Here is a 14,907-nt window from a genome sequence, read left to right as displayed (position 1 = left end):
GTGACGTGGTGAGCCCCACGGGAGGGGTGCTGGCTCCGGCAACAGGTGTTACGGCCCCAGCTCTCAGCACAGAGACAGCAGCCCTTGGCCCAGAGACGTCTGCCTTGTGGCCCAGCCCTGGGCACCCGGGGGGCACCCCTGCAGCAAATCAGGCCCAGACCCCGGGGCCCCCACCCAGGAGAGGGGTCAGTGGCCCGGTCGGGAAGGACAAGAACAGCACGAGGCAAGGCCTGGAGGAGGGAGCACCCGGCAGGGCCCCAGGCCTGGTGACAGGCCGGTGGCCAGCCAGCACGGCTCCTGGGACAACCCACAGCTCCCCTTCTGGGCCCACGAATGGCACGCTGAGCACCCCTGGGTGGTTATCAAGAGACTCGAGCACGGAGCGGCCCCTCTGGCCCAGTCCTACCGAGGGCCCCACAGACCACATCGTCTGGCACGCCAGCCTCCCCACTGGGGACACAGCACCAGCAGCTCTGGACTCCACAAGGCCACAGAACTCGGTCCCCGGACCCTCCAGCTCCCCGGACCTTCCCTCGGCCCCCACCCCTGAGTCTCTGCAGCTTCCGGCCTGTGGTGAGTGCCTGGGATAGTATGTCCTGGGGACACGTGGCCTGAGGCCTGAACACACTGGGAAAGGGTTGAGCTCCGGTTGGCAAAGCCTCATGCAGATGTTGAGTCAAAGTCCTGTGAGAAATACCCAGGTAGATTGCCCGTGGTAGGCAGGGCTGGGCCAAGTGGGGTACCGCGCAGCCCGGTCCCCGGTGGCAGCTTCTGGGCTTGTTAGGACAGCATCCTTTCTCCAGAGTTCTCTCCTCCCTGTTCCCCAGCCTCCTGTCTCACCCAAGGCTGGAGCAGGAAGTCGAGCCCTGGGGCCGGGGTTGGGGACCCTGTACCACGTGCTCTGCCTGCAGGAGGGGACTTTGTAGGACTTCCCTGGGCTGGCCTCCCCCCCTCCCCCCTCAGGAGGCCCTCTTGTGTCCCCAGGCCGTGTGCTTGATTTTAGCGTTTGGTGAGGCTTCTCCCGTCCTGTCTCCTTGGAACATCGGATTGATTTTAATCTTCTCCGTGTTTCCATCCACTTCCCAGTTCCCGTCCCCATCGAGAGGGTCATGGTGTCCGACGTGACCAGCACCAGCTTTCACGTGGCGTGGGCGGCGGATCTCACCCCGCACCCCACCTTCCAGCTCACCCTGACCTCCCCGCGGAGCCCCGCGGTGCGCCTGGAGACCCGGGACGCGAGCCTGACGCTGTCGGGCCTGGAGCCTGGCGTCCTGTACCTGGTGGACATAGCGGCCAAAGCTTGCGGGAACGGAAGTGCCAGGGCCCGCCTGAAAGTCAGGACAGGTGGGTGATGGGTTTCAGAAGCGCTTGTCCCCACTTGTTCTTAAAGGGAGGGGAAAAGTGCGAGAATGGCTTTCAGTGGGTTGGGGTCCGACAGAGCTGGATGCACTGGGGAGCGGCTGGGTCTCTGCCCTCTTATCAGCCCGGCTCAGCTCGCACGGGGCTGGCTGTCAAAAGTCAGCGGGGAGGCGGCAGGAAAATGCACGCGGCGCTGCTGAACTGAGCGTTGTGCACTCGCTCTGATGTCCCCGCTCTCAGAGGGCCTGCACTCGGCTTCCGGGGAGGACAGGTGGACGGTGGGACGTCAGACCGTCGGACAGCTCGTCTGTCGGCCCTGGTGCTTGTGACAGTTACGTGTTCAGATCAATCTTGTGTTTCCTCCTTCCTACCGGATGTTTTCCCGAAAGTCTAACTTGCCCGAACAGCCGAGGGCCGGCCTGACATTGCAGATGGGTCCCCAGATCTTGGGCAGCTGTCCAAGAGCAGACAGCCGTGTTCCCCGAGGTGGGGTGCACAGCCCTTGGGGGTGTCAGAGCTTCTGTCTGCATACTTTGAAGTACCGATTAACCAAAGACCAGGGGGTGAGAGGGGAGACGGTGTGCGGGGATGCCCTCAGGCAGGCTCGTGGCGAGCTGGAGAAGGGGTGGTCGGTGCCTCTGAGAGCCAGTGCGGGGCTTTCCGCGTCAACATGGCCTCTGCAGGTCTCACCTGCCGGCAGGAGAGGCCACCCGTGGGCGTGTGACCCATGCTGGGGGTGGGTCCACGTCCCTTCTCACCCGTATGCTCATCCGTCCTGCTCCCCGGGCTTTTCCACCAGGCTGCATTCTCCAGCTGTTGTGTCTGGACCGGTGGCCCTCAGGCACAGCGACGGAGTGATCCCCAGGGCGTGGTTTTGGGGATCATCCAGCAGTATGTCCTGGGATGGCTTTGGGGTTTGTGGGGGCAGAGGAACCTTGGCCTTTCCCTCCACTGCCCGGAAGCCTGGGCACGGAGCAAGAACCCCACAGACATCTGGTGGAGGACTGAACGAGGTGGCTGCTGGTCCAGGCAATATTCTTGGACCACATTCTCGTCCCACAGCCTCCAGAGGCCCCGCATGGAGGGAACAGACTGAGATGGAAAAGACCAGTCCAAAAGCAGGGGCTGCCCTTAACGTGCGGAGAAACAGTGCTCTAGGGGAGGAAGGAGAGGGTCAGGACCTCTGGCCCTCTGTCCTGAGTTGTGGGCGCTGAGCAGAGGCGGGGCGAGGCCACCCTCTGTCCTGGCTTCTCCGGGATGCCCAGGTGTGCACCTGTGGCCCCGGAATGAATAGGGACTTCTTGCACTCTCAAAGTAGTGCCTACTGGACACCTGTGCACAGAGAGAGAGGAGAGTGGCAGGGGCTGGCCTGGTTCTGCAGCCTCCGGAAGCTTCTCTCTCTGTGCCCAGGCTGTGTGCCGGCACCCTCTGGGGTGGGCTGGGCTGTGTCTGTGCACGCAGGGCACTGATATTCTTTCGGCCGACGTGACAGTGCCATTATCAGGACGTGTCACCTAATACATCACCTAACGCGTTTACCGTTGCCTACTGCGTTACCGCTCCAGACATTTTTTTTTTTTTCAATGTTTATTTATTTTTGGGACAGAGAGAGACAGAGCATGAACGGGGGAGGGGCAGAGAGAGAGGGAGACACAGAATCGGAAACAGGCTCCAGGCTCTGAGCCATCAGCCCAGAGCCAGACGCGGGGCTCGAACTCACGGACCGCGAGATCGTGACCTGGCTGAGGTCGGACGCTTAACCGACTGCGCCACCCAGGCGCCCCGAGACATGTTTATTCTCTGTCCGCAGTGGCCCAGAAGCTCAGAGGGAAAGTCAGAATAGCCAACGTCAGGTACGTGGAGCCCTTCCGGAACGCAAGCAGCAGGGAGTATCAGGACTTCCTAGAGCTGTTCTTCAGGGTGGTAAGTTGGCGAAGCCAGTCTCTGTTTCCTTTTGGGATGTGCGGGAGGGAGGGGGGCAGAATCTCAGTCCCAGTTGAGCAGGACTTGTGCTTGTAGGGGCCTGGGACCCTCATTTCTGAAGGAAGCTGGGCGTCTGGCTCCAGCGTGGTGCCTGGCGTCCCCGGGGTCTATCATTAGATGCTGAGTAGCTGCCTCTGCTGCCTCCTTGCTTCAGAAAGAGAGAGACAGACAGAGAGAGAGAGAGAGAGAGAGAGAGAGAGCAAGCACACGAGCATAGGGAAGGGGCAGAGAGAGAGAGAGAGAGAATCCCAAGCGGGGCGCGATCCCATGACCCCGGGATCATGACCCTAGCCGAAATCAAGAGTTGGACACCAAGTGAGCCACTCAGGCGCCCCACAAAGAAAATTTTAAAAAATTGAGATCTATTTCACAGATCCTAAAATGCACACTTTAAAAGTGCTTAGCGTGGGAGCAAGTGACCTACAGCGTAGGGTGTAGATTCAGAAGTGATATTCCCTCAGGGTGCCTGGGTGGCTCAGTCGGTTAAAGTGTCTGACTTCGGCTCACGTCATGATCTCATGGTCTGTGGGTTCGAGCCCCGCGTCGGGCTCTGTGCTGCCAGCTCGGAGCCTGGAGCCTGCTTCGGATTCTGTGTCTCCCTCTCTCTCTGCTCCTCCCCTGCTCGTGCTCTGTCTCTCAAAAATAAATAAATGTTAAAAACTAAAAAAAAAAAAAAAAGTGCCTAGTGCAATGGTTTAGATTTTATTTGTGAAATTGTACCACCGTCACCGCTGTCTAATTCCGGAACATTTCCATCACCCCCAAAAGACGCCCCTCTCCCATTCTCGGTGACTCTCCACACCCCCCGCCCCTGCAACCACTAATGTGCTCTCCGTCCCTGTGGGTTTGCCTGCCGTGGGCATCTCACGTGCGCGGAATCATGCGATACGTGACCTCTTGTGTCTGGCTCATCTCCCTGAGCGCGTCTTCAGGGATCGACAGTGGCTCACCGCTCTTTATGGCCGGATAACGCTCCACCGAACGCAGAGGCCACATTTCGGTCTCTGATGCACACTGGGTTGGGTTCACTCTCTGGCTGAAGTGACTCCTGCCCTGCTATTATGTTTCCTGATCTTTCTGAGGCTTCCCCTGTCGTCCCACTGACATCCCTAGAGACGGCGTATTGTTACAGTTCAGTCTGGGTGGCCGTCTCCGTGTTCTCTCTGCTGGCGCTTAGATGCCCCTTTGAGGAGAAGAGAACGTGCTTGTCATGGTCTCACTGTCTTGCTGACACCTCGCCCATTTCAGCTTTTCCTGACTCTGGGGTTTAAGCAGAGCGGCGCCACCTCCAGGCCGAGCGTGCTAACGTGCTAGCCCGCTGGCTCGCTAACTGATTCTGCTCTCCCCTCACGGCATCGCTGGCCTGGAAAATGGGTCTCCTGCCTCCGGGAAGTGTCCCACTGGGACTTCTTGGGACCTGGGGTTCTGCCTTATTTATCCTGGGGTCCCCAGCTCTCGGCCCAGTGCGTGGACTCGAGAGTTGTTGATAGCTCCATTCAGCCTCTTCTGTAGGTTCTGTGATTGTGACACACGACGCTAAGCCACAGCCCCGACTGCCAGTCCTCAGGGCTCCGGTGGTCCCTTGAGGCAGCCCCGTTTCCACTCACGTGTCTGGAGTAACCTTTCCTCTTCAAACCATTCCTCGCCTATTTCTGGGGACCGTTGTTGGTTTGTCTAGAATTTCAGGATAGCCAGTAATGGTGCGACTTATCACGTACGTAGGACTTTCGGACCAACTTTGGGAGGTTGTGGGTTAACACGACGGCTCGTTCCTTGTCACTTCTTAGCAAGGGGGCCTGGAGCTTTGCTTTGAGACTGGTCGGAAATGCAACCCAAAGTGACTTTAAGCCAAGTTTGTGACTGATCCCTCTCTGGACATCCCAGATAGAGAGAGAAAGAGAGAGAGAGCGAGAGAGAGAGAGAGAGTCAGTCATTCCAGTGGTTATGATGGTGCCCAAGTGACAGCAGGGTGCCAGCACGTTTGTTCACGTTGGCTGTCCCCCGCTGGGAAGTGAACCCATGAGCCTGTGCCTTGGGCCACCACACCCGTCAGGCTCTGGATGAGGTCAAACCCTAGAAGTGCACTTTTCCAGAAGGCTGGCGTTCTATGGACTGTCTACAGCCGTCATGAGGCGGTGTGCATCTCTGGGTGTTTGGACTGTGAGGGGCTAGGACAGAACGCCACAGCCTGAGGCATCGTGGCAGCATCAGCAGTAAAAGGATTGTTCTAGAAAATACAGTGAGAGGGACGCCTGGGTGGCGCAGTCGGTTAAGCGTCCGACTTCAGCCAGGTCACAATCTCGCGGTCCGTGAGTTCGAGCCCCGCGTCAGGCTCTGGGCTGATGGCTCGGAGCCTGGAGCCTGTTTCCGATTCTGTGTCTCCCTCTCTCTCTGCCCCTCCCCCGTTCATGCTCTGTCTCTCTCTGTCCTAAAAATAAATAAAAACGTTGAAAAAAAAAATTAAAAAAAAAAAAGAAAATACAGTGAGAGAGACGCCCCCCCGCCCTCCCACGACCGCTTGTCCGGCCTGCGCCTTCCATGGCTCTGAGCCGAGGAGAGCAGGTTCTAAATGCCGTCGTGAGCCCCCCATGAGTGGCGTGCCCCCCGGGGTGGGGCTTGTGCGTCTCGTCCACACTGGCCAGCAGACGCGCTCTGGGGGAGCGGGGCTCTTCTTGGGGCTCAGGACCCACAGGCACTGGTGCTGGACCTGGGACACAGCTCGCTTCACCAGACCGGGCCCAGAACTGACCTTTGGCTTGGACCAGTCTGCTGCCGGCCAGAATCCCAGGAGGTGCCCCCCCGGGGACAGGCACCCGCTTCCTCCCGGCGGGTGGCCCCTTACCTGTGCGGTTTCTCTAAAGGTGCGGGATTCCTTGCCGGCTGCCATGCTTCGACACGTGGACGCCGGTGGGGTCCAGATGGAGGTGACCCGCGTCGCCAACGGCAGCGTCGTGGTGGAGTTTAACCTGCTGATCATCGCAGACGTGGATGTCCACGAGGTGTCTGCTGCGTTCCTCGTCGCCCTCCGGAACGCCTCTCTGCTGGAGGTGGTCGGTGAGGACACCTTCATACAAGGTAGGCAGAGGCCGGGCCCCCCGGTCACTCACTGTGTTCCGGAAGCGAGGCGGGGAGAGCCCAGCACGTGGGTCTCTTCAGGGTCCCCCTGCAGGAGATGCCAGTGTGGAACACACAGGCCCCTTGTCTGTCTTATGGCTACTGTGCTGTTTCTGGAGGTTTAAGGGCTCCAAACATCCTCGGGTGAAGCCGTGCGTGCAGCTGTCCGGAGACGCTGCTCCCTTCCTGGGCTGCGTCTCCCCTGGGCCTCCTGGGCCACCCACATCACTGGGCCGGGGGCAGACGCGTCCCTCTCTGCAGCCACACTTCCTCCCAAGAACAGTTGCCAAGGAGATCCTGGTAAAAATAAATGCAAAGGAAAGCAGGGAGAAAAGGCAATTTAGCTTCTCTTCTCTACATCGTATTGGTGGGCTTGAGCCGTCGTAACCAAACGCGGCGATGGAGAACCTTAAACACAGAAGCGTATGTTCTCACAGTTCTGGAGGCTGGATGTCCGGGGTAGATTTCCGGGGGGAGGGGGGCTCTCCCTGACATGGGGACAGCCACCTTCTGCCTCCGCCCTCCCGTGGCCTTTCCCTTACACCTGCAGAGGGGGTGCCTGGCCCTTCTTCTTACAGGAACACCAGTGCCATTGGACTGGCCTCCGTAATGGCCTCACTTGGCCTCAGTTACCTCCTAAACACCCCACCTGCAAATACGGTCACATTAGGGGTTGGGGCTCCCGTGTACGCATTTCGGGGACGCAATTCCGTTCGTGGCGCACAGCGTACGTGAAAATAAACAACAAAAACTTACATGTACAAAAACAAGCAGAGAGAATATGAATATTTTTCTGGTTTGGGGAATAAGAAGGATTTTCTAAGTTTCAAAACAGAAGGCAAACCAAGCCCCCCAGGGGGAAAGGCCGACAGGGGCGACTCCATAAAAATGTAAATGTTTTATACCAAACCAAATAAAGGCACCCCTGTGAAGACAGCAACAGACCCAAACAGGGTTTGAGTAGTTTAACGAAGGGTTACATCCCAAAGCGAGAGACGCCGTGCGTCGGTCGATAAGAAAGTGCTTAGGACCTGCACTTGACTTTATTGCGAAAACAAACACACCCCAGACCTGAACAACGTGTGACACAAGAGTTGCAAATGAGCCACAAAGAGCGATAATCACGGATGTTCCCACCGCCTCGGGCTGCTCTTGTCCACGCGGGAGCGGTGGTGTTTTAACCAGAAATACCTAACACTGACCCCAGCAGCACCAAGCGGGTGCGGGCCTCGCGGGCAGGGACAGGATTTGCTCACACCTCCCGGAGATCAATTTGACCGTATTCATCAAGAGTTTTAAAGCTGTCCACCTGCTCTGGTTTTGGAAGGTCGCTCACAGGACTTCACCCGACAGACATAGACCTCAGTTCGGACCACAGTTTGGGTGAAGAAATTCACCTTCAGTGTCACTTTAAAAGGAGGGGGCGCCTGGGTGGCTCAGTCCCTTAAGCGTCCGACTTCGGCTCAGGTCATGATCCCGCGGTCCGTGGGTTCGAGCCCCGCGTCGGGCCCTGCGCGGACAGCTCGGAGCCTGGAGCCCGCTTTGGATTCTGTGTCTCCCTCTCTCTCTCTCTGCCCCTCCCCTGCTCCCATCTCTGTCTCAAAAATAAATGTTTAGGGGCGCCTGGGTGGCGCAGTCGGTTAAGCGTCCGACTTCAGCCAGGTCACGAGCTCGCGGTCCGTGAGTTTGAGCCCCGCGTCGGGCTCTGGGCTGACGGCTCAGAGCCTGGAGCCTGTTTCCGGTTCTGTGTCTCCCTCTCTCTCTGCCCCTCCCCCTTTCATGCTCTGTCTCTCTCTGTCCCAAAAATAAATAAACGTTGGAAAAAAAAAATTAAAAAAAAAAAATGAATAAACGTTTAAAAAAAAAAGAAAAGGCTGGGGGTGCCTGGGTGGCTCCTTTGGCTAAGCGCTGCAGAACCTGCTTGGGATCCTCTCTCTCCCTCTCTCTACCCCCCTCTCCTGCCTGCTCGCGCGCTCTCTCTCGAAATAAATAAGTAAACTTAAAAAAAGAAAAGGAAAAGATTGGAAGTGGTCGACAGCCCCGTAACAGGGGAGATATTAAGTGTCTCATGGGACAGCCACGCCATGGACTTTGATGCGGTCATTAAAAGCGAGGCGTGTTGAGACAGAAAACGTTCCTGAAATAAAGGTTGGGGAAGGAAGCGGGACTCCCACGTAGATGTAAAGCACGGCCTGAGCTGCGTCGCAGTCTGTGTTTTAAAGGGCCCAAGGACATAGGTCACCGTGAGAACTCTGTTGTATGTGGGAGGTGGCCTCAGGTGCGGATTGTACCCATTTTCTGCAGTAAACCCGTGTCGCTGTGAACAAACTGAGTGACGGAGCGTAGAGACCGGAGCGAGCCAGTGGGCTGAGTGCCTTCCCCGGGGATGGCTCGCTGTGGGCACGCCTGGGCCCGAGACGAGGGGCCGGGGGCCTGTGGTCCTGTCTCTGCGGCCCCTCTCAGCCCTGGGACCAGGACCCCTCCTTCTGGAGCAGCCCCAGCAGACGTCCTGACACCAGCTCGTGTCCCCATCCTGGCTGAGAAGTGGGTGCCGCCCTGTCCCCTGAGCCCCCAGAACCGTCCACCTACGGTGTCACTCAGTGATTTTCAGCTCTGCTGGCCGAGGCGCCCGTCCCCCCACAAGGCGTGTGTAACAGCGGGCACAGAAGCGCCCCTCGCCCGCGGCCCTCGAGCCCCGTGACAGTGTCTGTCTTGCTTCTGATGTCATGCAGATTACGACGAATGTGACAGCCAGGAGCACGACTGTCAGCCGGGCGCGTCCTGCCACAACACCCTGGGCTCCTACACCTGCAGCTGCCCGGGAGGAGCCCCCCGCCTCCCTGTGGAATTTTCGGGAAGATCCTGTGACGGTGAGAGTCTCACAATCCCTTCTCCTGAGATACTGTCGGGTAATCTGTTCTTTGAAGGACTTTCGTCGGCAAAGCGTCTCTTTTCCCAACGAGGTCGGCGGGTTTTTCCGTCCTGGATGAGTTTTCTAACGTGTGCGTCTGTGTGCACACGCGTGTATGTGCACACGTATGTGTCCCTTCCCATTCTCCATGCGTCTCCAGCCTCGCATCTCCCAAGTGCCCGTGATGGGAAAATCCGTTCATTACAGTGAGGCCCGCCACGTTCTCTCGGGTTCTAAACGACGACCACACAGAGCACGCAGCCCGTGTGATAAGCAGCATGGGAGAAGTGCCTCTCCTGGGGCCCTCCCCCCGCCCCCCCGCTACTTTTCCCGTTAAATGGGGCCTCAGGAGATTCAGCGCTGACGCTGAGGTGACCCCTGCCAGCCAGGGATCCGTGGTCAAGTGGTGCAAGACAGACGTTTATGCGAGTAAACACTTGTCACCGGAGACAGGATGTGCTCTGCTGGAGGTAGAAGCAGGGGGCTCACGGGGACTGAGTTCCTGTAGCCCCACGAGTGCGGTCAGGGAGGGCTTCCCGGAAGAGGTGTCTTAGAGCCAGTCTGAAAGGACAGCAGCACAGCACCGGGCAGCGAGGGCTGCAGTGGGGCGGGCTTAGGGGTACGGTTAGCTGCGGCACGGGCCCCTGCAGGGAGGTGGTGGGAGAGGGTGGGACGCCGGCTGCCAAGAGGCGGGTGAGGCCGGTCGAGAAGGCATGAACGCCACGAGCCGGGATTTGGGCTGCATGTTGGAGATGAGGGACCTCGGTGAGGGGGCAGAGCAGTGGGTGAGCCCCACCTCAGGATAAGAGAAGGCAGGTGCCAGGGTGGCGGGCCCGGGAGGGAGCCCCCGGACAACCCTGAATATCTTTACAAACATCCAACACGCAGCAGGGGCCTGTGTGGGGCTGTGGCCGGGACGCGGGGTCCACGTGTCCGCTGCCGTCCCTGTCTGTCCCTCCATGCGGGCCCTGAACGCAGAGCCGCCTTGGTTCCACCTCCTTGTGCCTTGCAGGTGACTCTCCCGGAAACACAACCCAGGCTCCCGGCCCCCCTCTGGCCGCTGGCCCCGAGCAGGCCCCCACCCCGACGGGAACCGCAGCTGCCATGGCACCAGGTGCCGGCCCGGGTCCCCAGGGCCTGCCCCCGCGACTGAACCTGACTGAGGCGGTCAGGGTGCTCTGTGACATTGAGAAGGTGGCCATCGCCGTCCAGAGGCGCTTCCTGCAGCAGGAGTCTATCCCCGAGTCCTCCCTGTACCTGGGACACCCATCCTGTAACGTGAGCGACCACAACAGCACGCACGTGCTCCTGGTGGCCGGGTGGAGCGAGTGCGGGACCGTCGTGCAAAGTGTAAGGGCTGGGCGGCCAGGGTGGGGCGGGGGGCTGCGTGTGGGGGCCGGGGCAGCGAGCGTTAGCACCATACGGGGGCGGGACCAGGGAAGGCTGTGCACCCCAAGGTCTCTGACTCTAAGCGGGGGCACCCAACAAAGGGGGACAGGGCAAGTCTTCACCGGGGACCAGACTGTGCCCTGGAATCAGGAGGGAGTTTTGGGCTCTCGCCCTGTGAGATTCTGGTGCAAAGGGCCTGGGGTGGGCTTCAGGGTTTGAAGGCTGCTCCCAGTGATGCTGAAGCATGGCAGATGGAGAGCCGGTGGGAGACGGAAAAGGCAGGAAAGCTACGTGTGTCAACGTGAGCGTCCAGGTGTGCCAGTGTGTGAGAACACGTGTGTGTGTGTGTAGGTGTGATCGTGAATGTGTGGATGTGCGTGTCGGCGTGAGTGTGCACACGGGGCAGGTGGCCTGGTGTGATCAGAACGACCCGGCCAGAGGGACCGTGGTCCTACCGGGATTCGTCTTGACCGCAGTCTTTTACGGCCGCAGGGTCGCCCCTCTACCGGCACAAAGAGGCTCCCGGTCAGGGGGTGGGCCGCCCAGCTGGAGGCCACTCTGGGCCCATGTGAGCCTCTCTGGTCTGCTGCACCCCCCCCCCCCCAGTTTAACCAATGGGACTGGGAGGTTCGGCAAGGTCGATGGGGGGGTCAAGGTCAAGGCTGCCCTGCCTCCGGGGACCAGCCCTACAGCGTCCGTGATTCTGCCTTTCCAGGGGCCTTCAGGGGTACAAGAAAGTCAGAGGCCCTCAGATGCTTCTGGCTGGAGCCTGGGCCTTGCTCCCCAGTGGGGGCACCTGGGCCCCGGGCACTTGTAAGGGCTGAGCTTGTTCATGGTGCCGAGGGCCACAGGCCCGGGGAGGCGATACCAGCAGGCAATATCCTGCTGGGCAGGAGGCACCGATGTGGACAGTGGGTCCGGGAGCTGTCCCCGGGGAGGGAGGCAGGGGCTCCAGAGGCTGGTGAGGGACACGGCGGGAGACTTCTCAGGGGAGAGTCTGGGCCAGAGGAGAGATGGGGCACGGGTGGAGACGGCGGTGAGGTGTGGGCCTGCCCGGGGCCAGGCGCTGGGGCTGCGGGGTCAGCGTGGATGTGTTAGGTGGCCGGGCGGCTGTGGGGTCAGTGAGCACTTAGACCTGTGGGGGCCGGGCAGCTGCAGGGTCATCGTGGACACTTGGTGGACCAGGTGCTGGGGCTGCGGGGTCAGTGTGGACCCGTGGGGGCCGGGCAGCTGTGGGGTCAGCGGGCACGTGGCTCTGTGGGAGCCCAGGCAAAGCAGCGCCCCTGCACGCTAAGCCTGCTTGTGCGTCCACCCTCCCTGGGGGTCCTCAGACCCCCTCTGGGTTGAAGGAGCAACCAGGACATTCCGGGGACCGCAGAGCCTTTGTCGGCCCCCCTCCAGCCCTCCAGCCAGCACAGCCTAAACATAACCGTGGGGCTTTACTTCTCAAGGATCCCCGACGGTCGCGTGGAGGTACCCGACACGGAGACGGGGTAGCAGCTCCTTGGCGCCTGAGCCCCAGAGTCTGTGGGCACAGGCTGGAGGGTGGGCAAGGGCACAGCCGCCCTCAGGGTCTCGGGCCCAAGTTCGCGCACCGCAGGCTTGCAGAACAGGAGGGAACGATGCCGCCGAAAGTAACGCGGTCAGCGCAGCCAGGCAGGCTGTTGGGGCGGAGTCTCCTGCCGATGGGCGGGGCCCCGGGGGCGGGGCTGCGCGGACTCTCCGCCTGCCCTGTTCTGAGCCGGCCAGGCACCTGCTACAGCCGGTCCACTCAGTAGGGCTCGGCCCGTTCAGAGCAGAGGGGAATCATCTCTGATAATCATCCCAGCCCTGGAAGCCACAAAAGTTCTTGATGTTTCTTGACTTTGTGGACAACTAAAATTTCCTCGAGGACTTACTTATACGAGTACAATGGAGTATGTACAGTTAGCCGTCTGCCTCCTGGTTTTGGTTAAGCAGTTTAAGAATTCAAGCCTGTGTTCAAACAATTTTTTTAATGTTTATTTTGAGAGGGAGAGAGAGACAGAGAGACAGAGAGACAGAGACAGAGCACGAGCAAGGGAGGGACAGAGAGAGAGGGAGAAACAGAATCCCAAGCAGGCTCCAGACTCTGAGGTGTCAGCACAGAGCCCGATGCAGGGCCTGAACTCGTGAACCGTGAGATCATGACCTGAGCCGAAGTTGGATGCTTAACTGAGCCCCCCGGGCACCCCAGGAAGTTTAAACTTTATTGAGCTCCTGGGTTTTTGGAAGAAGTTGAATTTAAGGCCTCCCTGCTAAGTTTGATGCACTGTATACAGATCATACAGAGAGGGCCCTGAAGAGACATGAATTGATCTACACCCCAGAAGATTCAGCAGCGTCCAGAATCATCTTCATAAACACTTCTGAAGTTCTTGTAGAGACAGCAGGGGGCTGTCCAGGTTGTCTGTGGCTCTTTTCAAAGCGATTTTGTTAAGTTTATTTATTTTATGTATTTATTATTTGTTTAATGTTCGTTTTTGAGAGAGAGAGAGACAGAGTATGAGCAGGCAAGGGATAGGGAGAGAGGGAGACATAAGATCTGAAGCAGGCTCCAGGCTCTGAGCTGTCAGCACAGAGCCTGCCCTGGGGCTTGACCTCATGGACCTTGAGATCATGAGCTGAGCCGAAGTCAAATGCTGCTTAACTGACTCAGCCACTCAGGAGCCCCTATTTATTTATTTTGAGACACAGAGAGAGTGTAGGGGAGGGACACAGAGGGAGAGAATCCCAAGCAGGCTCCACACTGTCAGTGCAGAGCCCAGTGCAGGGCTCAAACCCGGGAACTGTGAGATCATGACTTGACTGAGCCACCCAGGTGCCCCACAAAGTAATTTTCAAAGGCACCTTATGTATGCCATTGGGAGCAGACACTCTGGACTGGGCGCCTGGAGCACAGTCCTTCAGAGACTTGATGTTGCGTCCGTTACAACACTTCACGTACTGAAAGAGTTTCTGCTTCTTAACTGGAAAAAGCCACAGGGCCCACAGGCATCATGTAGATAAATTCTCCACAATACAGAGATAGAGATACGAGCACACCTGGAGACGGGTGTTAACGAAAAGTGTTTCAATGCTTCCATTTTGGATACTTCAGTCAAGAACTGAGGCAGGTTTGTTCTCAGAAGCAGAAGCAGGGACGCCTGGGTGGCTCAGTCGGTTGAGCGTCCGACTTCGGCTCAGGTCACGATCTCGCGGTCCGTGAGTTCGAGCCCCGCGTCGGGCTCTGTGCTGACAGCTCAGAGCCTGGAGTCTGTTTCCGATTCTGTGTCTCCCTCTCTCTGACCCTCCCCCGTTCATGCTCTGTCTCTCTCTGTCTCAAAAATAAATAAACGTTTTAAAAAAAGAGAGAGACAAGCAGAAGCATCACTAGTCTCTACTAAGGAAGGTGAACTCCAAGAATCAGGGTGGTTTTCAAGAACTCTAATTTCACCATTTATATAAAAACCCAGAGAGACCAGTCATTTCCAGTAGCTTCCAACATAAGCTAACGACCCTTTGCTGCAGTCAGCTTACCAGTGTCTGCCCTACTGTGTTTCATACGTGAAATTACACATGCTGTAGTTTCTTATAAAGCAGCAGGTAAGAAGTCGATGTAGGGGCTGGAGAAGCAAAAGAACATTCAAAACGTCTTCCCTGCGGTGACTTTCAGCCCAGGACCATCTGAAAACAACCACTTCCCCGGTTGGCCGCTGGATTCCGTGTCTCCGTCAGATTCATGGGTGCCATTAGTGCTGCTAGGCTCTGAATTACTATTTTCGGCCCACGCTGCCCTGGAAGCCTTACTGTGGCCCGATGCCCTGTTGTGCGGCTCACAGGGGCTCTGCCCCGCTGCCCACGCTGGGTGGATGTGTGCTCCCATGGACGCTCATCAGCACGTCCTCATCAGCATAACTTTAAACCCCACCCCTTGCTCCCCCAACGTGGATGGTCCGGCTTGTCTGTTTCACACAGATGCCCTTGTCCCTTGGCTACTTCTAAACGGCGAAGGCCGGTGACTTTAGCGGAAGCCGGACGGCACCCGCCCCTCCGCATCAACCACGAACAACCCGCAGCTGTCCTTGGCTGGCGCTGGGCCCTGTGCTGGTGACGACGTAGGAGGTGTCCGTGCGGGGCTGCCGATCTTGGAG

At 58.5% G+C, this 14,907-nt stretch overlaps 1 protein-coding gene across 1 annotated transcript in view; it reads left to right on the top strand.

Annotated features, from left to right (window-relative positions):
• UMODL1 (uromodulin like 1) overlaps nt 1–14,907 on the top strand; it is a 62,872-nt gene that overhangs the window by 36,105 nt on the left and 11,860 nt on the right. Inside the window, exons 10-15 of the mRNA XM_047847090.1 lie at nt 1–573; nt 1,087–1,344; nt 3,170–3,282; nt 6,204–6,417; nt 9,189–9,326; nt 10,380–10,717. Coding sequence (XP_047703046.1) covers nt 1–573; nt 1,087–1,344; nt 3,170–3,282; nt 6,204–6,417; nt 9,189–9,326; nt 10,380–10,717 — 1,634 coding nt within the window. The remainder of the gene's footprint in view (nt 574–1,086; nt 1,345–3,169; nt 3,283–6,203; nt 6,418–9,188; nt 9,327–10,379; nt 10,718–14,907) is intronic.

The sequence above is a fragment of the Prionailurus viverrinus genome, unplaced genomic scaffold (assembly GCF_022837055.1).
Source record: "Prionailurus viverrinus isolate Anna unplaced genomic scaffold, UM_Priviv_1.0 scaffold_42, whole genome shotgun sequence".
Taxonomy (NCBI): Eukaryota; Metazoa; Chordata; class Mammalia; order Carnivora; family Felidae; genus Prionailurus; species Prionailurus viverrinus.
The sequence above is the reverse complement of the archived record's forward strand: the minus strand, read 5'-3'. Positions and strand labels throughout refer to the sequence as shown.